This window comes from Ursus americanus, chromosome 1 (genome assembly GCF_024610735.1).
Source record: "Ursus americanus isolate L20-20 chromosome 1, mUrsAme1.1.p, whole genome shotgun sequence".
NCBI lineage: Eukaryota > Metazoa > Chordata > Mammalia > Carnivora > Ursidae > Ursus > Ursus americanus.
The window spans coordinates 33,440,610-33,467,857 of record NC_142127.1 but is presented as its reverse complement, the minus strand read 5'-3'; the positions used below and the strand labels follow the sequence as shown (position 1 = coordinate 33,467,857).

General features: G+C 33.5%; 1 protein-coding gene across 9 annotated transcripts in view; it reads left to right on the top strand.

Moving 5' to 3' along the window:
• PRPF40A (pre-mRNA processing factor 40A) overlaps nucleotides 1-27,248 on the top strand; it is a 54,262-nt gene that overhangs the window by 16,187 nt on the left and 10,827 nt on the right. For 5 of the 9 annotated variants that reach the window (XM_045781804.2, XM_045781797.2, XM_045781766.2 and 2 more), the window contains exons 5-16: nucleotides 1,206-1,222; nucleotides 15,178-15,288; nucleotides 16,918-17,038; nucleotides 17,277-17,330; nucleotides 18,884-18,908; nucleotides 19,610-19,984; nucleotides 22,470-22,578; nucleotides 23,077-23,141; nucleotides 23,490-23,654; nucleotides 24,736-24,844; nucleotides 25,700-25,850; nucleotides 26,810-26,943. In XM_045781804.2, coding sequence (XP_045637760.2) covers nucleotides 1,206-1,222; nucleotides 15,178-15,288; nucleotides 16,918-17,038; nucleotides 17,277-17,330; nucleotides 18,884-18,908; nucleotides 19,610-19,984; nucleotides 22,470-22,578; nucleotides 23,077-23,141; nucleotides 23,490-23,654; nucleotides 24,736-24,844; nucleotides 25,700-25,850; nucleotides 26,810-26,943 — 1,436 coding nt within the window. The remainder of the gene's footprint in view (nucleotides 1-1,205; nucleotides 1,223-15,177; nucleotides 15,289-16,917; nucleotides 17,039-17,276; nucleotides 17,331-18,883; nucleotides 18,909-19,609; nucleotides 19,985-22,469; nucleotides 22,579-23,076; nucleotides 23,142-23,489; nucleotides 23,655-24,735; nucleotides 24,845-25,699; nucleotides 25,851-26,809; nucleotides 26,944-27,248) is intronic. The other 4 variants (XM_045781812.2, XM_045781805.2, XM_045781788.2 and 1 more) reach the window with 1 other exon arrangement.

The following is a 27,248-nucleotide window of genomic DNA, read 5'->3' as shown; positions in this document are numbered from 1 at the left end:
GATTACTATTACCCTAAAGAATTCTGGGAAATTACCTTAAAATTTCTTCTTTTTTTTAATTGAAGTATAATTGACATACAATATCCTGTTATCTTCAGGTGTACAACTTTGTGATTTGATAATTTTGTATATTACAAAATGATCCCCACAATAAGTCTAGTTATCTGTCACCATCCAAAGTTACTACTATGGCTATGTTTCTTATGCTTTACACTACCTTGCCTTGACTTATTTTATAACTGGAAGTTTGTATCTCTTAATCCTGTTCACCTGTTTTGCCCTCCCGTCTTCGGTAACCAGCATTTTGTTTCCTGTATTCTGAGTCAGAAACAGACTCATAAAATTTCTTCTTAATTACTTTTTAAATGCTTTGGTTCTACCAGTGATGTCCATAGTAGCTTCTTTTGATTGTTCTATGTGTTTTATTCCCCTTTTACATATAGTTCTTGTTTTCTTTTTCACACATAGTTTTAGGTTACTAGTTTCTAAAGTTTAAAGCTTGTTCATTTGAACTTGGTGGCTAAAGGCCATTTCTCCTTATATCTAGAGGGGTATTGATAATAATTTAGGACAGTGCCATCTAATAGACTTTTATGCAGTGAAGGAAATGTTCTGTAATCTGTACCGTCCAATACAATACTTATTAGCCACATGTGATTACTGAGTACTTGAAATTGGCTAGTGCAAAGGAGGAACTGAATTTTTAAATTTTATTTAATCTTAATTAAAAATTTTAAACAAGGACATGTGGTAGCTAATGGATATTGTATTGTACACCACAAGTCTGGAATTCATATAGTTGAAGGTGCCATGGCTCTAAAGCATAGGATCTGAGGTCTGTGGCATTATTTTATTTCAGTAGTGTAGTAGAGAAAGGAATTGGCCAAGATAGACACCTATAATAGCAAGAAGGGAAACAAAAGGCATAGATTGTGAATACTTCTCCAATGGGATCCAAGTAAGTTTGCAGTTTAAAAGTTCAAAGTGCCACATAATTCTGAAAATGCTTTGCACCGTATATGTTTATTAGTAAAAAAGAGCATGCACATAATTCATATGGGACAGTCTTAGAATATTTAGTGTGACAAGATAAGGAGGAAGATATAGTATGAATAAAAATTTTAAAAATGTTCACTGGAGGAGACCTGTGATTTACCACATTGTAAATATTGTTCCTTTTTTTTTTTTTTTTTTTTTTTTTTTAGGTACAACATCTGGTGCAGTAAGTACCTCTGGAACATAATTATTTCATTATACTTCTATAGCCTACAACATTGATCCTTATTTCATTTTAAAGATTATCTGTTAATTTGAATCTTGTTCCTTTCTTTTCTATGCCAAAGGTTGAAAAATTATTTGAATGATTTATCTTAAAATTTAATTTCGATGGGACTAAATGAGAGAAAAAGAAATCAGATATACATCAGATTTTACAAAGATTTTAATTTCTCCCCTCCCAGTATAATTAGAAGGGAAACAGAACTTGTAGGTATACAGTAACTAACGTGATAATTTTCACATAAGGTTTACATTATAAGGTACTCATATACAAACATTTATGTACCCTTATTTATTACCATAAACTGAATGTAGACTTTCTAATACACAGATTTTAAAATACTTATTTTCAACTTGTACCTTCCCTAATGGTGTCAGAAAGACAAATACAGTATTCAGAATTGCTTGTTTTTTGTTGTTGGGTTTTTTTTGTTGTGGTGGTTTGGTTTGGTTTGTGTTCTTAGGAAAGGAGAGAATGATACTGCTATGCTGCATTTCTTTTTCTCCATACTTGATTTTTTAAGATAGTAGTTACAGTTACTTTTGCTAATGTTTCTGTATATGGTGTTCTGTTATATATTTTTATTACGTTTGGGAAAATAATAATCAAGTCTGAGAGCCTCACTTAAAGATGCCTTTTTTTTGCTTATTGATAATAGCCATGCCCTTTTGCCTCAAGGTTTTCTTTGATTTTTTTGTTTGTTAATTCCTTAAAGATCAATGGAAAGAAGAGGGGTTTTTGTTTGCTTGTTTGTTTGTTTTGAGGGAGGGCAAAGGGTCAGAGTAAGAATCTTCAGCGGGCTCAACACACAGCAGCACACACCCAGTGCAGGGTTCAGTCTCAACCCTGAGATCACAACCGGAGCCAAAATCAAGAGTCATCTGCTTACCCGACTGAACTACCCAGGTACCCCAAAAAGAAGAGTTTATATGTATAATCTCATTTAATCACAATAGTCCTGAGCGGTAGCTGTTATGCCCGTTTTATGGTTGGGGAAATGCAAAAAGCTGTGACTTGATTTTAAATATGGGGGAAAGAATGTATTTAAATGTTTTAAAGTTTCTTGTATCTTCTGCTTTAAAAGTTAAATGGTTATAGGGGTGCCTCATGGCTCATTCGGTTGAGTGTCTGAGTTCTACTTGCGTCATGATGTAAGGTCATGAGATCCAACCCTGAGTTAGGCTCTGAGCTTGGCACCGGGTCTGCTTGGGATTCTCTCCCTTCCCGTCTGCTCCTAACCCTGCTTGCATGCAGTATCCCTCTTTCTTTCTCAAATAAATAGATAAAATCTTTTTTTAAAGAAAGTTGAGTGATTATAAAATATCCATGTGGTATTCTTCCATTATGAGTGCCTGTTTGTATTTTTCACCGGTGACAGCTTCATGTATTTTTCTGTTTATTTTAAATAATGCAGGCTCGCTTGGGGGATTAAGAAGCAGACATAAGTTAAAAAGAAGAAAGTAAAATTTCACCCTAACCTTTTCCACCTTGAGAGGATGACAACCATTAGTGTTTTGGTTTTGTCAGTTGTCTATCAAACCTTTTTTTTCCCCAATTGAAGTACCTTTTTTTGTTAAGATTTTATGTATTGGAGAGGGAGAGAGCACAAGCACAGGAGCGGGTGGGGGAATGAGGGGCAGAGGATAGAGATAAGCAGACTCCCTGCTGAGTGGGACTCGAACCCAGGACCCTGGGATCATGACCTGAGCTGAAGGTAGATGCTTAACAGACTGAGCCCCTCAGGCACCCCAAAATATCTTTTTTATCATATATTAAATTCACACATATTCTGGCATCTACTTCTGGGTTTTCTTTTCTGTTGGTCCATATCTATTTGTTTATTTTTTGTCCAGTATTACATGTTTTTTTGATTAAAACAGCTTTAATATTTAGTAAGGTGGTGCATCTGGGTGGTTCAGTTGGTTAGGCAACCGGCTCTTGATTTCAGCTCAGGTCATTATCTCAGTCTCTGGCTCTGTGCTCAGTGGGGAGTCTCCTGGAGGATTCTGTCTGCCCCTCCCTCACGTTTCTCTCTCTCTCTCTCTCTCATATAAATAAATTAAAAAAAAAACATTTAGTAAGGCAAGCCTTCATGGTTTCTCTTTTCATTACCTCCTTAGCTATTTTCAGATGTTAGTATATGAATTCCAGTATCCCCCTCCAAAAATAATCTGTAAATACATACATACCCATACACACTCAAAAGACAAAGTTATGTTTTTCATCTGGGATTATATTTAATTCATTTCAATTTTGGAAGAACTGACATTTTCTACTTTTCTGTTAAATCTTACCATCTAAAAATGGGAAGTGCACTGTTGGTGGAAATGTAACTAGTGTAGCGCCTATGGAAAGCCATATGAACGCTGCTCAAAAAATTAAAAATGAAACTACCATACAATCCAGCAATTCCACTTCTGGGTATTTATTCAAAGAAAATGAAAACAGTAACTCAAAAAGATAGATGTACCCCCAGGTTCATAGCAGCCTTATTTACAATAGCCAAGATATAGAAATAACTTCGGTTTCCCTGGAGTATTGAAAACTCTGTATTTGAAAATTTAGTATTTGCTTTAATTCTTTTTAGATTTTGGGTCCACAGGGGCACCTGGGTGGCTCATTAGGTTAAGCATCTACCTCAGGTCATTGTCCTGGGGTCCTGAGATTGAGTCCTGGGTTGGGCTCCCTGCTTCAGTGAGGAGCCTGCTCCCCCCCCCCCGCCCCCACTCATGTGCATGCCTTCTCTTTCCTTCTCTCTCAAGTAAATAAATAACATCTTTAAAGAAAAAAAGATTTCAGGTACACAAATTTGAGTTACCTAAACTCTTCAGATTATGGTCGTTGTCATTGATCCTTGGAGGATTCCTCACATTTTTTCACTTTATGCTTCTTCACTCTCATCCCTACAGCACCCTGCCTAATGGGTGCTCCCTTGGATATATGCCCTAAGACTTGCATGTATTGGAAAAAGCTTTTGAAATTTTTTGTGTAGGTATTTTTGTGTTTTTTCTTTTCCTTTTTTCTTTACATATTTTGTGGGTTCTTTTTGTTGAGGTATAATTGACATAACATTTTAGATTGTACAAAATTACTTGGTATTTGTATACATTGTAAAATGATCACAATAAATTTAGTTAACATCTATCTCCATATATAGTTATAGATCTTTTTTTCTTGTGATGAGGACTTTTAAGATTTACTCTCATAAAAACTTTGAAATATGCTGCACAGTATTAAATGTAGTCGCCATGCTGTGCATTACATCTCCATGACTTACTTTATAACTGGAAATTTGTACCAGTTGACCCTCTTCACCCGCTTCAAACCCCCACCTGCAATATGTTCTCTATATCTGAGTTTGGATTTTATATTGTTTTTTAGATTCTGCTTGTAAGGGAGATCATACGGTACTTATCTTTCTCCGTTTGACTTATTTCACTTAGCATAATGTCTTCAAGGTCCATCTGTGTTTTTGCCAATGGCAAGCTTTCCTTCTTTTTATAGCTGAACAGTTTTCCTCTGTGCATGTGTTTGTGTGTTTGTGTGTATTCCACATCTTTATCCATTCGCCCATCCAAGGAGACCTAGGTTATTTCTGTATCTTGGCTATTGTAAATAAGGCTGCTATGAACCTGGGGGTACATCTATCTTTTTGAGTTACTGTTTTCATTTCTTTGAATGAATACCCAGAAATGGAATTGCTGGATTGTATGATAGTTCCATTTTTAATTTTTTGAGCAGCATTCACATGGTTTTCCATAGGGGCTACACTAGCTACATTTTCACCAACAGTGCATGAAGGTTTCCTTTTTCAACCATACCCTCACTAACACTTATTATCTGTTTTTGATAATAGGCATTCCAACAAATATAAGGTGAAATTACATTGTGGTTTTGGTTTGCATTTCCCTGATAGTTAGTGATGTTGAGCGTCTTTTCATATGTCTGTTGACCATCTGTACGTGTTCTCTGGGAAAATGTCTATTCAGATCTTCTGCCCATTTTTAAATCAGATTGCTTGGGGTTTTTTGCTGTTGAGTTCTATGAGCTCATTATATATTTTGGATATTAACCCTTACATACATGATTTGCAGATATTTTTTTTCCCATTCTATAGGTTGCTTTTTCATTTTGTTGGTTTCCTTTGTTGTGCCAGAAGGTGTTAATTTGATGTAGTCCGCTTGCTTATTTTGCTTTTGTTGCCTTTGCTGTTGGAATCAGATCCAGTAAATCATTGTCAAGATTGATGGTCAAGGAGCTCTTACTGCCTATTGTTTTTTCTAGTGTTAGGGTTTCAGATCTTACATTTCAAGCCTAAATCCATTTTGGGTTAATTTTTGTGCATGATGGAAGATAGGAGTCTAGTTTCATTCTTTTGCATGTGGCTGTCCTTTCTTAAATATTCCTGCCTCCTTTGTCATAAATTAGTCAACCATTTATGCATGAGTTTATTTCTGAGATCTTGATTCTGTCGTATTGATCTGTATTTCTATGTTTATGCCAGTACTATACTATTTTGAATACAGTACTTTGGTAATATAGTTTGAAAGCAGGGAGCACGATGCCTCCAGTTTATTCTTTGGATTGCTTTGGCTATTCAGTCTTTTTGTGGTTCCATCCAAATTTTAAGGTTATGTGTTCTTTTTCTTTGAAATGTGCCTTTGAAATTTTGATAGGGATTACATTGAATCTGTAGATTGCTTTGGGTAGTATGGACATTTGAACAATATTAATTTTTTTCAATTTGTGAGCATAGAATGTCTTCCCATTTATTTATGTCTTAATTTTTTTTTTAATCAGTGTCCTAGTTTTCACTTGCACAGATCTTTCACCTCCTTGGTTAAATTTTTTCCTAGGTGTTTTTTTATTTTCGATGCAATTGTAAATGGGATTTTTTTCCTTAATTTTTCTTTCTGATAGTTAATTCATGTTGATACATGCAACAGATTTTTGTATCCTATTTTATTGAATTTATTTCTAACAGGGTTTTTGGTGAAGTCTTCAGGTTTTTAATATATAATGCATGTTTTTTCTATAAATAGCATTGTATTATCTTAGTAGCTTACCTGTTTTCCCTTTTAATGATCTGAATATTTTCAGTGGTCTCCGTGTTTTCCTGAACAGTATCTTTTTAAAAAATTTTAATCTGTTTCAGGTGTCCAAGAAGATATTTTTGGTATTTTAATTGGAGTTGCACTGAATTTATAGATTGTGGGGACATATTTATAATACTAAGTCTATCAGTGAACATGGTAGTCAATCTTTTGTGTCTGTTTTGTAATAGAGCTTAAATTTGAGTTTTGGCTCCTTTTTTCCTAATCTTCATTTCTAATCTTTAAACATTTACTGTGGTCAGCCAAAACCGGTAGTACTATGGTGAGCAGTAGCAGTGATGATAAGCTGGCATCATTACCTTGTTTTCTCCCTTAAAGGGATTATGTGTTAAATTTCTCCATTTAATGTGATGTTTATTATAGCTTTTTGATAAACAACCCTTATTGACACTTCTTTTCCTGTTTTGCTGAGAGAGGTCATTATGAACTTTATTTATTTATTTTTAGAGAGGGCGCATGCTTGCAAGCCTGGGCAGGGTTGGGGGAGCAGAGGAAGGGGAAGAGAGAAAATCTTGAGCAGGCTGGAGCCTGACAGGGGGCTCCATCTTAGGACCCTGAGATCATGACCTGAGCCGAAATCAAGAGTCGGATGCTTAACCGACTAAGCCACACAGGTGCCCCACAAACTTGATTTTTAAAATTCTCCAGTGCTTTTTTCTTATCCACTGAGATGGTCATATGATATTTCTTCTGTAGTCTGTTAATGTGCAAGTACACAGATACATTTTTTTGATATCTCATCCTTGCATTACTAAGGTGAACCTTAGTTATTCATTAAGCGTCTTAAGGGTGTATATATGTGCACACATGTGTATTTAATTCCTTTGGAATTCAATTTGCTAATATCTTATTTAGGTTGTTTGTGTCTGGGTAATAACCCTTCTCTTTCTGGTCCTTAGAACAATTTACATAAATGACTCAAAATTTATTTCTTAACAGCTTGATAGAACACAACTAAAAACTGTCTGGACCTAATACTTTTTGAGTATAGAGATTTTGGATAACTATTTCAATTTCTTTAGTGGTTATTGTGCTGTTCCAGTTTTAAATTTCTTATTTATGTTTTCCCATACATCTGTTTGTTGAGGTTTAATAATTATTTTGCATAGAGTTAGAAATCCTATACCATCTTCTTTTTGGAGGGGTAACCATTCAGTTTATTTATTCTGTCATCTTTATTTCCTTCGTGGTTACTCTGTTGCCTTTTTTCTGGCTTCTTGAGTACTTAGCTCATGGTTGTTAGAGATTTTTTGTACTAAGTTAACTGTTGCTTACGTTTTGACATAGAGGGTTTTCATTTAACTCCGTTCCCCTTAGTTTTTCTTTTTCCCTCATTTGATTTCTTTATTGAAAGGATATTGGATGGTATGTTTTTCTTGGTTTCTAGATTTGGGATTTATTTTTAAATAGACTTTTTTTTAGAGCAATTTTAGGTTAGTAGCACAGCTGAACACGAAGTAAGGAGTTCCTTAATATCCCCTCCCCTTAACAGCCTCTCCTACTGTCAGCATCTTCTACCAGGGTGTTAACATTTGTTACAGTCAATGATCCTACACTGGCACGTTATTACCCACAGTCCGGTTTACGTTAGAGTTTATTCTGGTGTGCGTATTCTATGAGTTTTAACAAATATTAATGACATGTATCATCATGATAGTGTGTACAGAATAATTTCACTACCCTCTGTGCTCCACCTGTTCATCTCTATCCCCACCTCCACCCCTTGCACCTAGCAACCACTTATCTTCTTGCTGTCTACGTAGTTTTACCTTTTCCTGAATGTCATGTAGTTAGAATCATACAGTGTGTAGCCTCTATAGACTGGTTTCATTCACTTAGTAACATGCATTTAAGTTCTCTCCATTTTTTTCATGGCTTAATAGTTCTTTTCTTTTTGGTACTGAATAATAGAAGAGTAACAATGATAATAATAGCAGTGAATAATATTTCATTGTGTGGACTTGCCACAGTTTATCCATTCACCTCCTGAAAGACATCCGAGTTTTGCTTCCAAGTTTTGGCAAAGAATAAACTCTTAACAAACATTAGTGAGCAGATCTTTGTGCGGACATAAGTTTTGAACTCATTTAGATAAATAACCAAGGAGCATGCTTGCTTGATCATATGGTAAAAATGTATTTAGCTTTGTAAGAAGTTGCCGAACTGCCTTCCAAAGTGGCTATCCTGTTTTGAATTCCCACCAGTAATGAAAAGGAGTTAGTTTTAATTTGCAATTCTATAATATTGTATAGTGTTAAGCACCTTGTCATAGGCTTACTTACCTGTATGTTTTTCTTGAGGTATTTATTCAGATCTTTTGGCCATTTAATTGGATTGTTCATACTCTTTTTTTTTTTCTTTTTTTTTTTTTAGAGAGAGAGAGAGGTGGGGAAAGGGAGAGGGAAAGAGAGAGAATCTTAAGCAGGCCTCATACCCAGCGCAGAGCCCAGTGTGGGACTTGATCTTAAAACCCTGAGATCATGACCTGTGCCGAAATCACATTGGACACTTAACCCACTGAGCCACCCATGTGCCCCGGGTTGTCCATGTTCTTCATGTTAAGTTTAAAGAGGTCTTCGTAATATTCTGGATAACAGTTTTTTATCGGATGTGTCTTTTGCAGATTTTTTCTCCCAGTTTGTGGCTTGTTTTTTCATTCTTTTTACTGTGTCTTTGGCAGAACAGAAGTTTTTAATGAAGTCCAGTCTGTCAGTTACTTCTTTAATGAATCATGCCTTTGGGTGACTTTTTTTTTTTTTAATAAAGAAAACTTTTTTGCATATTATCAGAAGGCACAGGGAACAAAAAAGCACAGTCTGTGAAATGCTATTTACATTTTATTAAAGCTTCACTTATGTCTATTTTAAGACAGTTTTTAGGAATATTTTCTGTGCTTTTAAGTTATTTTGTATTCTTCCATCTTGGCATATCTTTCATCTCTTTGATCTGCCTAAGATGAGGAGTGTCTTTAAATATTTAGCTTGAAAAGATGTCATCTTTTTTTCCCTGTATATTTCTGTGTTGCTGTGCATTTCAAGGCTAAATTACTAAATGCATGTACGTTCAGATTAAGTTTTTGTCTGTTAACTTTTTATCCATATGTAAGTCCCTCATTTTCATTACGGTTTATTTATTTTACCTTCTAAAAACTTGATATATTTTAAATAGGATTTTTTTTCACATTTTTATTGCAAGCTAGTTATTGTCATTTCAAAGATTTTTGTATATTTATCTTAAAGCCAGGTTTGTTATACTCTTTTTAATTTCAACTAGATTTCATTTGAATCTTTAGCCAGTAAAGATAAGAGAATTTGTCATTCCCAAATGTATCAGTTATTTCATTTTATTACTATTATGTGTTTGTTGAAATACAGTGATTGTGGACTCACCTTTTGGTCATGATTTTAATGGAAGTGGCTTTAGAATATTTTTATTAGTTTTCAGTAAGTTGCCCTTTATCATTCAGGTGTTTTTGTTGTTTCTAGGATTTTTGTTTTTATTTTTTTAATACTTCCAAACCATCATAATTTTCAGGATATAATTTGATCATACAAGTATATTGGTGTGCTCCTGTGATTTTTTTTTTTTTCAGTTCGTTTATAGAAATAATTTCTTTCTTATAGATTTCCCGATATTAAACCACCCTGGCACTGCTGTAATCAGTTCTACTTGGTCAGAGTATATATGCTGCAGGATTCTCTTGGCTAATGTTATATTTAAATTTTTAAGATATATATTCATAAGTAACATTAGCTACTTTTCTTATTTGATACCTTTTCTTTTGCATTTTATTATTAATAAAGAGCTTTTCATCTATTCCTGTGACCTGAAACAAGGACATTGTAATTCTGTGTATTTTAAAGCTTATGTGGTGTTCTGGTATGAAATTATCTGGTTGGGTATCTTTCAGTTGCTTCTGTGATGATTGGAATATTCACATATGTGTTTCTTCTAGGGCAAATTATAATAGTCTGAGGAATGATTTCCTCTAGATTTTAGTAATTGGTTTTAAATCTGCTGTTAGTAATTATGTTCTTCCTTAATTCTAATCTTATATTTAGGCTCTTTCTTAATTTTCCTTATTTAGAGTAGTTGAGGGGATTTTTCTACCTATTTAGTGTTTAGATTTAGTTATGTTTTTTCTCTTGGTTTCATTCAGTTGAACTTATACTTTACTACAGAAATACTCACGTATGTATAAATGTTTATCTGTTGTACATATGTTTATATAGTTTGAGTATTGAATTTATTCACAACCAAATTGTTGACTAGCTTTTTGATATCTGAAAAGTATTTAGCTCTCTTGGTAATTATATATATGCATTTTTTCCTTTTATCCAGTTTTTTTTCTTTTAAATATTTTCTGTATATATTTTGCTACTATATCACAATGTCTCACTCTGTATTTAACAGTGCATCTTAGATATTTTCTATTAAAAAACAGATCTCCATAAAATAAATCTACCCTAATTGAATGGACCCTAATTGATGGTTTTCTTATGGATGGATATTGAATTTTCTCTAATTTTTCCTCATTACAAGTAATCCTGTAGAGAACATTCTAATACATCTTTTCAGCTATATAAATGGGGTTTTGTGGAGTGAAATATCAGCATGAAGAGGTTATTTGTATTTCTTTTCTTTTTCTTTTGTTTGCATTTTCAGTTTTGATGAGAACCAGTAAATTGCCAGCAAACCAATACTAATTTCATTCTGAGCCCTGGCATGACAGTGCACTTTCCTTCCTACCCTTTTAACATTGTATACTGTCTTTAACTGTCACTTATCTGAAGAACAAAAAGTTTTCATTTAATGTGTGCGTCTTTGATTTACTAATGAAGTTAAATATCTAATTATATTATCTGTATAGAGTTCTATTAATGGTCATGTTTATTTTTCCATAAGATTGTCCTATTGTTTGTAGTAGATTTTTATATATTAAGGATGGTAGTTTTTTAATGCCTTACTTTGCAAATTTATGCTTCCAGTTTATCATTTGAGAAAATGTTTACTTTTGGTTGATTCCCCGGAACTGCCATTTGTGTCAACAGGTTTTTCTTAATACAGTAACTGTCAGTAATAAAATTATTTGGAGAAGGCTGTCATCTGTGACAAAAGTGCAGAGTAATACTAAACCTCCAGTGCAAGGATTATCTTAATTGTTCCTACAAGTCCTCAAAGCAAATAACCTTATGGTTAAAAGTAATGTCCTGGTTTTGATGCATTCAGAATACACATCTAAGTCTTTGTTAGGTTTCTCTGATTATGCAAAGACAGTCTAAATATTTGATAGGTAGCATTTGTTTATTGCTTTGAAAGGGCTTATGTATTTTTTTTAAAAAGTAATTTTTAGGAAAATAAGTTTTTCAAATAGAATGTGCTGTACTCTGTACTTAGTAACTACTTGCCTGAGTCATATGTTTTATCCTATGAAGACAACTTTACAGTTGTTAGCTATTGATATATCCATTACTGTTTTATCCCATTCTTCATCTTATATTCAACATTCATGATACATTTGTTTTTAAATTTTTCTTTTAAAATATTAGTTACTGGTTTTGGCCAGAAGCAAGATACAGTTTTACTTTAAGTTGGAGATTAGATACATTTAAGGAAAAGGAGCAAAAGTTTATCAGATAAATCATTTTTCTCCAGAACTGACTTCTATACGTAGATTTCATATATTAGTTAAGGCATTAGTACAGAATTTATATTCCTATTTGAAATGATTCTATTTCTCTTGATGCAGAGTGTTGGAGCCTTGCTCTTTAATAGGAACTTAGTGGGTGGGCAGGACAATGTTGTAATGAACTCACCGGCCAACTGTGTTACCTTGGACATGTTCTTGTACTTTCTTTTGCTCCATTTTCTCTTCTTATAAAGTAGAGATAATAAATAGTATCTACCTCGGCAGGGTTATTAAAAGAATTAATTTGAGAATTGATGCAAAGCAGTTAGCACAATGCTTTTCCACTTAGGATCAGGAATTTATCTGCCCTTATTGACAACTAGACTGTTCTGAATATAGTATCCTTGACATAGCATTTGTGTGGGTAAAATGTGGTCTTTAGGAGAAAATTTGAATTATTCTAGTTTTATTTACTTCCTGAATCACTATGATGAGCAGGTTATTAACCCTCCTAAGCCATGGTTTTCTTATTTGAAAAATGGGGATAGTGTTCATACTGTTTTGTAGCGTAGTTGTAAGGTGTAAATAAAGTAGTAGCTAGTGAATACTAAATTGCTTATTGTTTGTTTTACTGGTTTGTACATTTCTCCTCTTTAGCCCTATTTGGTCAAGTGTACCTTGTCCCTTTTTAATTCCATTTTTTCATGAGTTTGTTTCTGGTGAACTTCCTCTTTTCTGAGTGCCCTTTAGCAGATGTTACTTGAGAAGTTTAAATATAATTTTGGAACTTAACAGATTTCTCTTTAGTGCAGTCCTGAAATGCTGTTGAGTTCATTTTTTTTTTTAAATGTTAAAGAAATACCTCTATCTACCTTAGCAGGATTTAATTTGTCAAATAAAGCAATACTCATACAGTTGAAGCTTCCGTGCATCTCTAAATCACATCACCTTTTGGTTAGATGTTAAAGTAACAAGCTAAATATTTTCCAGCAGTTACTATAATGTTTACTCCAGAGAATCTGTAGTTGTCATATCCTGCACACGGTGCTAGAATAAGTTAAAGAATTTAATATACCTTTTGAACTGTCTATACTGCTATACCATGCGGAATCCATTTGTAAATAGTCCTGTCAGATGACTTAATAAATCTGTATAAGAAGAGACATTTTGTTATCAAACAGCTCAAATTTTATCAAGTTTTTTCTTTGAATTGTAATGGCTCTTTATAATTCCTTCACATTAACTCCAGTATTCTTCTTGGAAGTTTTAGAAAATAATCATCTTCCCTCATCTACTTTCGTGAAAATCACATTAATTTGTGTCCTTAAATCACCTTTTCTTGTTCTCCATCCCCATCCCCACATTTTGCAGATATTCCTTAAGTCACTTAGCATATTTACTTTGACCATTGAACATGTCTGAAATTGAGATTCATCCTATAATCCATTGTGTCTTACGATCTCCATTCTCCAGGCAGCAGTTATGGCTTAGTTGTGCATGATTGAACAACAAAAAGTGCCAACATCAGAAGAATGAATGTCAGTGGTTTGAAAGAAAGTTCTAGAAGTAATGGCATAGCATTCTTATCAGCTTAGGAATAAAATGATTATGGTGAGAGAGTAGAAAAAGCAATGAAATGATGTGTGTTGAGCCACATTCCCAAAGCAGAAATCAAAAGTAGGTATGTGCTGTTTTTCAATAAAGTTGATAAGGAAGGAAAAAAGGTCACCTTTAAGTAAGGACAGAGGATAGTTAGGAACAAATACTGGTGATTTTTAGCTTTTTGTTTTTGTTTTAATAAATGCTGCATTACCAGTATTTTTGATAGTAAAGGGAATGATATTGTGTGGAGTATAATGGATGTCAGCAGCTCTCATACAAAAAATGGTCTCAGTGTGAAGTTTAAGGGACAGCTTAACTATTTTATTTGCCTTTTTATTCAAAAAACTGAATTGTGATAAAAATCAGTGTCTAAGAATATATCTTTCAGAAGTGTAACATAAAATCTGAGTGTTAAAAAGCATGTGATAGTTCGAGGATGATTTTACTTTTTCTTTCTTAGAGATATGTACAGTGTTTTGTCTTAGATTTGAAGAAATATGATATAGATCTTCTCTAACCCTCTTTCAAGCATACTTTGTTACTATCTAAATAATCTGGTACCTGGAACTGGACTTAATACCTTTGATCTCATTCAGTAATTCATTCATAATTCCTTGTAAAATTACTTTTTTTAAAAAAAACCTCTTTATTAAGGTATGATTAACATGTAAAACTGTACATATTTAATGTGTACAACCAGATGATTCGGGGAATAAATGCATACCTGATAAACTATCAACCCCAAGACCACAGACATCTATCACCTCTCAAAGTTTCTTCCTACCCCTTTTATTATTATTTTATGGGTATATGTATGGGAACCTTGTAATACAAAACTCTTAACCAGCCTTTATTTGAGACATTATGTTTATTGTTGCCTGATATTTTACTTGCAACTTTCAGTAGGTTCTCAGTAGTTCTTCTGGGTCCAAGAGTGGATTTTTATTCTATATCAAACTAGTGTCACATAAAGCATTTGGATTCACATTTTATCCCTGTTAAATTTCACCTTGTTTGTCAAATTCTGTCATCCAAAACCCATCCTTTCTAGTTTTGACAGCTGCATCTTTATGGCATGTCCATCTAGAACTTTGTCCAACTTGATATAAATATTCTTTGAATTCAAGTTGTTGAGCTCATGATCAATCCATCTGTACAAAATTAGCTGCTACTTCTTATATTTTAGCTAGAAGGCATAGCTAAAATAATCTATGTTGCACATAGATTGTCTTTTATGCATTAGTTACAAAATTACCATTCTTAGGAGAAACAGTCCTATCCTTATACTTCTGAGATACTTTGTAGAATATAGAGATTCTAAAACCTCAATGGATCCCTGCCACTTTCGAAATACTTTTAAAACAGTCTGTTTTTCAGTTATTTCCCTACTACTTGCATTGGTGAATTATTCTAAATGACTTAAACTGTGAAAAGTATGCCTGTTTTTATACTTTTAATTTCTTTGTATATTGTTAGTGAAACTAATGAACACTGATACTCACTGTCACAGCACTGTTAAATAATTTAAATCTTCTTGTAATTTTTTTCTTTAGAAATCAATGTGGACTGAGCATAAGTCACCTGATGGAAGGACGTACTACTACAATACTGAAACAAAACAGTCTACTTGGGAGAAACCGGATGATCTGAAAACACCTGCTGAGGTAAAAGTTTGAGACTTTAAAATCAGGGGTTGTTAAATAGGTTGAGTCTCTTTTTCTTAGGATTTCATGGATATTTGACTGTTAGAAAGACAGACCAATTTTGTTTACTGATTTTTGCCCCTGCTCGGTAAACCTTTATCAGGTGGCATCAGATTAAGACAGGTGACGTAAAGAATAAACTAAAAGAGCAAAAGGACTCTCTTTCTGCCCTCTATTCTTTAAATTCACATTTTATTTTATATATTTAAAGATTTTATTCATTTATTTGTCAGAGAGAGAGTACGTGCGCGCACAAGCAGGGGGAGGGGCAGGTAGAGGGAGAAGCAGGCTCCCCGCTTAGCAAGGAGCCTCATGCGAGACTTGATCCCAGGATGCTGGGATCATGACCTGAGCCAAAGGCTCAGAAGCAGGCTCCCCGCTTAGCAGGGAGCCTCATGCGAGACTTGATCCAGGATGCTGGGATCATGACCTGAGCCAAAGGCTGACGCTTAACCGACTGAGCCGCCCAGGCATCCCTAAATTCACATTTTAAACTGTTTTCCCTTTATAGCATATCTAGGTGATTGCACATGTCTTCCAGTGAATTCTTAAAAATTCCCAGTGAGTTTGGGGTAATGGAAATGTAATTAAATTAAAAATATAAGTGTCATTTTGTTAGAGTGGGAAATAGTCTTTGTGGAAAAGGCCCCTGAAAAGTATGTGTATTTCTTTTTGTGTTGCAAATTTATCATTCATAATATACAGTGTGGAAATTAGATTGAAGGGATAAACTGAGTAAACATTATTGCAGATGGTTTAATTAGGAACTCTGGAGTCCTAAGTAAGAGTTGATCTGGCATTTCAAGCCACACTTGGAGATTTTTCCTAGTTGGCAGCATATAGTTGTTTTATCCCTCTTAATTGAGGAATTTGAGGATATAAAAATATTTTCCAGGCCACCACACTAATATGCACAGCAATACTTGGGATGGGAGCTTGGCAGAGACTGTAATTTTTTTTGATCCCAGTACTGATACAGGCAGTTATTTCTTCCTTAAATATCATCGCTAAGACACTGTCTAAATAGGAGTTTTCAGTAGCATCACATGGCACCCTAATCAGTTTTATATATTAGGTTTTAAGTATATCATACTTATTTTTTTTCTTTATATATAGTTCACATAGATGTAATAAATTATTAGCCATAAAACTGATATCTAAGCATGGGTAAACCAGATTTTGCTTTTCCCCAGTTTTTATGTTTTTCCTGCTTTTGTTATTATTTGAGAAGTCTGTGAAATGTGTATGATAAATTTTACCTATGATGGGGTGTAAATGGCAACAGCAAACAGGATTTGAAATTTACATAGATCTGGTTTTGAATCTTGCCTCTGCCTCTTAATTAGGTGTATTATCTTAAACAAGTTACTTTCTGTAAGTAACAGTATAAATTTGAAATAATAGTATGGATGTCGCACTGTTACAAAGATTAATATAAAATAGCATCACCTACTAAGTATTCTGTAATTGGTGACTTATCTTAAAAGCGTTTGATTTGTACAGATTGATAATATTTAGTGAAACAGTGATGTGAATGATGAGTGATACTAAATTCATTACTATTAACTGAGGATTTTTATTTCCGTTTAGCAACTTTTATCTAAATGTCCCTGGAAGGAATACAAATCTGACTCTGGAAAGCCTTACTATTATAATTCTCAAACAAAAGAATCCCGCTGGGCCAAACCTAAAGAACTTGAGGATCTTGAAGGTAACACAGAAAAAAATAATTTTTAATGTTAATTTTTTTACATATCTTTGTCATTCATGTTGAAACAATCCTTCATAAATAGGATTGTTCAAACACAGGTCTTATTTTAAAAAATTAAATGATTAGAACGTTTTAAATGGTATAACAGTTTTATGGGCTCTTATTTTCTTGTTGCTCTAGATATCAGTTCTATAGATTTTAAATAGATTTTTATTTGATTTGATTCCACTGAAACTAGGATACCAGAATACCATTGTTGCTGGAAGTCTTATTACAAAATCAAACCTGCATGGTGAGCTGCTTTGATAATTCATTTTCTGTCATTATTTAACATTTTTAGAGTATTTTACTAATGTTCACTAACCATGATTGGATAAATCTGCAGTGAGAATTCTCTATTAAAAATTCATTCAAGGGTTATATTATAAATGAGCTTGTGACTTTTAAAATTATACTTTGATTTAAAATTAATTTACAATTGGAAAATTGAATAAAGACATCATGTACAATAATTCTAAATACAACTGTGAGTGTTGGTACATACAGGCAATAGGTGACTTAACCATGTAGCAGATTGCGAGAGCCTTGAGTTCAGTATAAATTTTTTAATGTATTGTCAGACTGTACATTTAATGCTGATATTATTTTAGCACAACATTGCAAAATAGCCTTTATGGTATGGGAGAATTAAACAAAATGCCATGCTTCACTTACAAAGGGAGTATTTTTCATTATCCTCAACTGTTAAATACCCCTGAAAATCTGGAAATACTACCTAATATGAAACCCAATTCTTCAAATAGAGATTAGAGTGAGAATTGAAAATTTAGTTCTTCTGCTCTCACTTCTAATAGAATCTGGTATCATAAATTATCAATTTAGAAGCAATAGATTTTAGAAATGGGGCTAATAAAGTAGTCTGCAGTGTGGAATGACATCTGACAGTAAAGAGAATAAAAATTTCCTAAAGACATGGTCTGAAGTCTACTTAACCTTTTTTTTGTGTCACATAATTAGCTTAGATCATCATCGTATCAGGAAAAATATGTCAATTTATGTTAGTAATGATAACTCCTTTAGTATGTTTTGTCAGACATCCTAAAGATACTTTCAGAAATGGTTTCCATTAAAGGGGGATAAGTTTTTAAAATACTTTCATAAAGTTCAGCTTTGTTATCACTTCCATGGACCACCTCATTCCCTAATGATGCTGCATATTTTTGTTACCCATAAAGAAAAATGTGCTTTAATTGGAATGAAAGCTGGAAATGTTGAATGCAAATCTTTAGAGCTCTTTAAATTTCTATACTAGCATTGGCTAATAATAATAATACTGTAGATAGGTAGAGTCCCATTTTATTCATGTAAGAAATATCAAGCTCATTTCTGATATAACCCTACTACAAAATAGTTGGTGTGTATAACTATCTATCTACCTGTCAATGCTAGTATATGGTGCTGGAATTTCATAATATGAATTTGATCTCGTTTTGAATTTGGTATCTTAAAAAAAAAATCAAATAGTTTTACCCCTGGGGAAAATACCGTTTTATTCCAGAATTATACAGATATTTTCAGAGAGTTTTTGCAATACCCAGCAGCCTTTGGGAAAGTAGCAGTGTGCAGAGAAACTTTCCTAAAAACTGCTGTTTAAATTTGTCTTCATTCTCTAATTGCTGCCCTGGAACTTTGGAGCAAGAATTTGCTCTGAAAAAGTTTGTTTTTTTGGATGGTGAACTAAATCTTATTGTATGAAACTTCTCTTTATCTCCCTTTAATGTTTGTTTTCAGTGACTGTATTTAAAAACCATGTCATCTATAACTTTTCTTTTTTCTCTTTAATAGCAATGATCAAAGCTGAAGAAAGCAGGTAAGCAATTTTGGACATCAGTACAATTTACAAATTTGGTGTCTCCTGTATATAGCATTCTTGCTTTAACTATTTGCTTAATCGTATAAATAGTATTTAACATGTCCGGCCTGATGGTTTGATGTCTTTGGATATCTTTGGAGGATTGGGGCCAGGGAGGAGGATATTTATTCAAGATACACAAATGACACTTTGCTAGACAGTGATTGTTGGACTTGGATTGCATCCTTTGAATTAAGGCTGTGTTGTAGAAAAGTCCAGTATTTGGTTTGATTTAATTTGGGAATGGATGAAGTACATATGTCTTCCTATATTCAGGTTTCCCTTTTAATATATGAAATGAATAAAATTTAAAGTTCTTACAGAAATTTATGATCTAGGCCAAATTTTATGATGCATAATACAATCTGACAATAGGGCATTTTGTGAACGAAAACAATTATTGGACTTTTGGAAGGTGCAGAGTTTTGCATGAGTCCCTATCCTGTTTTATCCTGAATGTTTGCTCAGTTAAAGTAATCCAGCCTCATTCTGTGTTTTTCATCTCTTCAAATGGCGTAATAGTTTGCCACATTGCCTTTCTCCCTTTTATAGTTTCTCTTACTCATTTGATTTTATGGGTGAAAACTAGTATTGTTTGGCTTTCTGATTATTACTTAGTGAGATGACCAGTTTTTTATTGTTGTTTTTTTAATATATAGTAAGCAAGAAGAGTGCACCACAACATCAACAGCCCCGGTTCCTACAACAGAAATTCCGACCACCATGAGCACCATGGCTGCTGCGGAAGCTGCCGCCGCTGTCGTTGCTGCTGCAGCCGCTGCTGCTGCCGCTGCCGCCGCAGCCAATGCCAGTGCTTCCACCTCTGCTTCGAATACTGTCGGTGGAACTGGTCCAGTTGTTCCTGAGCCTGAAGTTACTTCGATTGTTGCTACTGTTGTAGATAACGAGAATACAGTGACAATTTCAACTGAAGAACAAGCACAACTTACTAGTACTCCTGCTGTTCAGGAACAGAGTATGGAAGTATCCAGTAATACTGGAGAAGAAACAGCTAAGCAGGAAACTGTAGCTGAGTAAGTTCAGTGACTTGTCTTTTTCAAATCAGTACCAGACTTCATTAATGTAAGAAATTGCCAGTTTACATGGTGGCCATTGAGTGTTAAAATTTTTTGTGAATCAAAACATGAGCCTTTAGATAATGAATCATTATCAAGGCTGAGTTTTGTGAGGTCATGCTCTTAAACTGTTGAAAAACTAATCCTCAGAGATTTTAGGAAGCAGAATTCAGAGATAGAGGGTGAGGCACAAATTTAAAGGGGGGTACCAAGCACCTTAGTAATCAAAATATGTCAGTTATGGTGTTGTAGTTTTAAAGTTTTAAATCAAAACTAATGCAAAAAGTCCATGATTATTAAAAACAAAATTTTAAATAAAGACAGGATTAGTATTACGTTCTTTATTTTGTGACAGTCTCAAATATGACTTAGCACAGGCCTGCAAGGAAGTGCTACAGTTTGATGTTGAACAAATAGAAGCAAAAATTAAATAGACTAAAATAATTTAGTAGGGTATAGGAGGAAAACTGTTACTGTAATTAAATTGCTACAACTTTTTAATATGGCAAAACAGCTGCATCTGTCAATTTATAGTTTACATGTACTTGTATTCCCTATGATCTGGTCATATTTCATATGGCTGTGCTTTATACATATGTAAAAAGTAACCTTGAGCCATGCTTCTTGACTTTAATGATGTCCACATATATTTTAAAAAACTGTTAACCATGGTGTCAAGTTCCAAACATGATCATCCATCTTAATATTTAAACATATTGATTTCATCTCCCAACTCCTTCTTGTAAATACACTTTTTAAAAATTTTCTTATGTACGTTTCCCAAAGTTGAAAATAGCTTTATAATATTTTCTGATGTTTAGAAGTTGAAAAAGGAATCTATATGGTATATCTGAAGGCATAAAGAGTAACATTTTACTTATATCCTTCTGCCCTTTCTTTTTATTTTTTTTAAGTTTTACTTTGTTTTTTTTCAAGATTTATTTATTTGAGAGAGAAAGTGCTCACACTTGTGCAGGGGAGGGGGGCAGAGGGAGAGGAAAAGCAGACTTCCCTCTGAGCACAGAGCCCAACACGGAGCTCCATCTCAAGATCCTGAGATCATGACCTGAACTGAAAGTAAGAGTTGGATGCTCAACCAGCTGAGCCACTCACACATCCCCGTTTTATTTTTTTTAATAATCTCTACACCCAACATGGGGCTCCAGCTCACAGCCCTAAGATAATTGTGTGCTCTTTCAACTGAACCTGCCAGGCACCCTGCTTTGCCCTTTTTCTGTGCATTTAAAAATATGTGCATTATATAATATATTTTAAACCTACATCTGATGTCTTTTACATTGTAAAGATACGTACCCCATCATGTTGAATGATGGCATATTACTTTATTATTTTCATATACATAAATTTCAGTGTTCTGATAGAGATTTAGGCTTTTGGGGATGATATGTTTTTTATATCTTTTTGTACTTATATTTTTCTACAGTAATTTGTTTTTCATAATTTTACCAATGAACAATTATTTCTTGTTTATTTTCTTTCTAGTTTTCCTAAAATGCCTGAGTCATTATAATCTTTTTATTTTAATTACTGCAATATAGACCATTTATAGCTATTAATCTTTGGGCCCTTTATACTATTTCTGATGATTTTAAATAAATTTCCCAAAGTAAGGTTACTTGACTCAGAGGGTATTAATGTATTTTTTGTAGTTGTTAGTATTTGCTCCAGTATCTTCCTCTAAGTATTCTACTTAGTTTTTTTTTCTACATTTTTTTTTCCCTTTATAAAGGAGGGGTGTTAGGATTATATGACCTTTTCATTTCATAAAGACCCCCAAACTAGTACAGTTGATAATTCTTGGGTATATTTACTCTCTTTTTTTTTTTTTTTTTGAGATCAGTGTTTGGCATACTTTTTTGTAAATCATCGGAGAGTAAATACTTCCAGTTTTGCAGATCATAAATTCTGTCACAGTGATGCAGTTCTGCTATGGTAGCACACAATAAGCCACAAACAGTATATAAACTCATGAGTAAAACTATTTACAGAAACAGGCAATGGGCTAGATTTGGTACATGAGTTGTAGTATTCCCATCCTGATTTAGGCCCTCAACATTTTTTTATATTTATGGACACTTGCCCAAATCCTTAGTTATTAAGGCGCCGAGATGAAGAAGGACACTGGGTAAGTTTTATAGACCATTTAAAAGTATTCATTTATGGACTAGTGGAACTAATGTTTTAGTGTAATTGTTTTACAGGCCCTCATGCAGGGTCCTAATAACTGAATGTTTCAGGAGAAAACTATATTACCTTTATGTCTTTATGTTTAGGTAAGTGTGTAAGATTCATATAGCAGAGTTTATTCTAAAATTGTTAAATTTAACCTCAATATCAAACCCTTAAATAATGAAAACATTGTTTTCTAAGTGAAGCAAATGTTTGCTTAAATTATAAATACCATGTTTGAATTTCCCTCTAGTTTTACTCCCAAAAAAGAAGAGGAGGAAAGCCAACCAGCAAAGAAAACCTATACTTGGAATACAAAGGAAGAGGCAAAGCAAGCGTTTAAAGAATTATTGAAAGAAAAGGTATTAAAGATTTTTATATGACATACAGTAATTATTTAATAAGCAAAGTTACTGTTTAATGCAGTCAGTACCTTGATGCCTTTATTGAAAACAGTAATTTTATAAACTGTTAACCAAAAATGAACTAAATTTGCCTTTTTTGAAGAATAGTTTTGTGAAACTGATTTTCACCAAAAAATTCTTGTGTACAGTATGCTGCACAACACATTCTACCTCTGTATTTAATATGTTTTTTATTCAAAAAACTTGTTTATGTTTTAACCAATAGTCTTAAGAAAAGTATTCTTGCTCTGTTAAATATCAGTTTAAGTTTTCTTTTTAGTCTGTATGTATATTACCCAGGTTTGCCTTGGTTCAATAAGAAATTATTAGACCTCTTTCAAACTTGAGCAAAGGGAAGTGCTTGATGTTTGCAGTGAGTATTATACTTTATTTCCTGTTGTATGACTTTTACAATATTTGTGCAAAATTTTAATTTTGTCATTAAATGGTTTTCAGCGGGTACCATCTAATGCTTCATGGGAACAAGCTATGAAAATGATCATTAATGATCCACGATACAGGTAACACTTGAGGTTTTTTATTTACTTTTCCAACCCTAGCAAATTAAAAATTGTGTAAAATAGTAAAAATTTTTAACTTTCATTGTCTTCTCTTACTTTAGATACCAAGAACAGTTGTTTTATGTCAGATAAGACCCAAAAAAGCCAGAAAGCTTGTCATACAATTTGAGTACAGATGAAATTAAAAGTTTTTTAAAGTAGAAATTATTTTCTGTAATTGTTTATTAATTTTTAAAATCTTACGGAAATTTTCTTAATTTGTGAATGAAATCTTTTTTTTCTTCAAAGCATTGACATTTGATCATCCTGTCTTCATTTACTGTTATATGGTATCCTATTTCTATTTAGTGCTTTAGCAAAGTTGAGTGAAAAAAAGCAAGCCTTTAATGCTTACAAAGTACAGACAGAGAAAGAAGAAAAGGAAGAAGCAAGATCGAAATACAAAGAGGCAAAGGAATCCTTTCAGCGTTTTCTTGAAAATCATGAGAAAATGACTTCCACAACCAGATACAAGTAAGATCTTTAGTAATGCATAGGATATGTTTACTGCACTGTTTCTGTGTCAGACTTTTTGCTAAGTGTAGTAATTAATCCAAAGTAGATGCTCATTAAAGCTAAATGATTATGAGTGTGGCAGTTTCATAAGGTACAAGATAAATCAGTAGTTAAATGTAGAATTTAACTTATAGACTTAGTTATTAATTAGAGACTAGAACAAAAGAGGGGTAGACTGAATGTAATAATATAAGCCTGACTCCTTTCTATTTAATATAAAAACTGAGGGGCGCCTGAGTGGCTTAGTCGGTTAAGCGTCTGACTCTTGAATCCAGTTCAGGTCTTGCTCTCAGGGTTGTGAGTTTAAGCCCCACATGTTGGGCTCAACACTCGGTGTGGAGCCTACTTTAAAAAAAAAAAAAATATATATATATATATATAGATATATATATATAAATTTAACATTTTTGCAATAAGTTCATTTTCCATATGTACTTTCTTATTTTCCTCAATTTTTTAGAAAAGCATTAGTAAAGATTCTTTTCTTTAGTCATATTATATGTATTAACTAAAGTTCTAGCAACTTTTTGAAGTCTATAATTTAGTTCCAAGAACAGTTTGTTAGTGTTTATTGCTACCCTAAGAAATACAGCCTTGACTACAAAACATGGCCCAATTAGAATTATCCACTCCTTGGGGCGCCTGGGTGGCTCAGTAGGTTAAGTGTCCTACTCCTGGTTTCAGTTCAGGTCATGATCTCAGGGTCATGAGATGGGTCCCCGCATCAGGCTCCTGGCTCAGCTCGGCATCTGCCTGGGATTCTCCCTCTCCCTGCCTCTTCCTTCCTCTCTCTCCCTCCTCCTCCTCCTTTCTTTCTCTCTCTCTCAAATAAATAAGTAAATCTTCAAGAAAAGAAAGAAAAAAGAAATATCCACTCCATCTCTAGGGAGGAATGGAGGCCTAAGCTATTTTGTTATTTTTCTTAATTATCCAAAAGTTTTCCTATATAATACACTCATGAACTTAGAGTGTTCATCAGGGTAAGCTTAAAATTAATTTTTATTGAGTAATATAGAATAACATTTAATTATTTTATTAGAAAAGCAGAGCAAATGTTTGGAGAGATGGAAGTCTGGAATGCGATATCGGAACGTGATCGTCTTGAAATCTATGAAGATGTTTTATTCTTTCTTTCAAAAAAAGAAAAGGTATTACTCACTCTTAGTTGTTAGTATTTATAGATAAAACAAGATATTTCTTCATTCCGATTAGGAGTTATTTTATAACATGTCCATTTTAATTGTTTGGTTTATTCAATTTATGTGGTGTAGCAAATCTCTTTATTAGAAGTTGGATTAAAAATGGGTAGCTCCTGTAATGGTAAGTACTGATGTGGACACATTAGGTACAGATTTATCCAGCTGTTATTTGAATTGTCATTAATTGGCTGTCTTATGCCCACTTTTGAAGATTTTTTTTTTAACTCATTAGGTTCTTTAAATACTCAGTATTTTTGTTTATAATGCATTTATGTAAGTTTTCTATACAAGAACGGCAGTAATATATAATTGTTACCACTACAGTGTGCTTGCAGAATAGTGTTTGAAAACACCTCTTATCTGTTTTATTTATGCAGTAAGTTATGTATTATTCGGTCTTAAGGAGATGTTTAGAAATGTAAGTATTACCAAAAATTTGAACATAATTGAAAGTGGTTGAAGACTGTGGCATTTGCCTGTTGTGTGACTTGTTGACAGTAACTTTAGTTTTAGACTCTATCTACAATGCATAGTTATAGGAAGAGAGATTTATGGAGTTGTTGGGGAGATACGGTTTCCAGATTCCAGCTTCTTAGAAGAGAGGTTAAAAAAAAAATTGAAGGTAAGCAGTCACCAAGCTAAGAAGTTTGACAAGATAACTGGAAAAGTAGTGTTGATATTTAAAATAAATGGGTAACATGAAATTTGAGCATCATTTAGAATGTAAAGAAATTCTCACTGATTGCAGTTCAAATACCATATTTTATTTGAACCTTAAAACGTGTAATCATTCTTTTGGTTTAGGAGCAAGCAAAGCAGTTACGAAAGAGAAATTGGGAAGCCTTAAAAAACATACTTGACAACATGGCTAATGTAACATACTCTACTACCTGGTCTGAAGCTCAGCAGTATCTGATGGATAATCCAACTTTTGCAGAAGATGAGGAATTACAGAGTAAGAATAAAGATTAAATGCGAGAAAGCTTTTTAGAAGTACAATAGCAGAGAATTCTCACTTTTATTATGAGGTCACGAACTGAATTTTACGCAATTGTTTGTTCATTCCTTTTTTTTTTCTTTTTTCCTTTCCTTCTTTAGGTTGGGGAGGGGCAGAGGGAAAGGGAAAGAGAGATCTTAAGCAGATTCCACACCCAGCCCGATGCAGGGCTCAGTCTTAAAACGCTGAGGATCTTGAGCCAAAATCAGGAGTCAGATGCTTACCCAACGGAGCCACCCTGGCACCCCTCGTGTGTCCATTACTGATACAGTGTTTTGTTGGTTTCCAAATAGAGAATTGAGTTTCATTATTCATGGAAGTAAATACTATCAGATAATCCTTAAAATATATTTATTGTAGATCAAACCTGAAATTGTTTTTTACCATTTTTGTGTAATTTAGTACGAACTAGATACCACAATTTTACACTGTCTCTTTGAGATAAAAGCTTTAGAGATTTGCAAACACGAAAAATTGTATTAGCATTATCCTGCATTAAGCTTACCCAGATTCTTTTTCTGACTTACCTAGTTGCTTTTTAAATTACGGCTTTGTGGATTACCCCTCTGAATACTATGCTTCATTCAATAGGTGTGGGTAGGGCCTAAAATTCTATCCTGTGAAAATCTCCTTGGGTAATTCTAATGTTGACAAATTTTACAGTAACAGTTTTATTTTCCTTAATTGTGTCTTATGCATGGTCTTTATTTCACCCTCGAATTCAAGATATCTTTTAATGAGGTTGTTTTGGAATTTTTTAAATCATTTCCTATTTAGGTGATGACAAGTCATATTTGAGTTTAATTACAATTATTTTGGAAAGGTGTATTTGAAATTTATAGGAAGTTAGTGTAAATAAACTGCTTTCCTTACTGATATTGGACATTTTAATTTTTTTTAACTGGGAAACTCTCTAGACATGGATAAAGAAGATGCATTAATTTGCTTTGAAGAACACATCCGAGCTTTAGAAAAGGAAGAAGAAGAAGAAAAACAGAAGAGTTTGCTGAGAGAAAGGAGACGGCAGCGTAAAAACAGAGAATCTTTTCAGGTAATTAAAAAAATCTCTTTTTTAGCTTAATTTCATACTATAGTTAGTGAGCTTCAACAGTGATAGGAACAATTTTGAGACTCCCTCATCCCAGATCATTAATTTAGGCTTTGTGGAGGATCCATACACATTTAACTGAAGGAAAACAGCCATTTTAGGCCAGGGGAACATAAAAGGCTGTAGCAGACTTGATATTTAAGATGCGTACTGGTAAATTGGCTAAGGTTTCACTTGGGGAAGAGGAATAGCATGAGAGAAGACTGAAAAAATATGTTTTGATGATTGATTGAATTAGTTGATTTTTA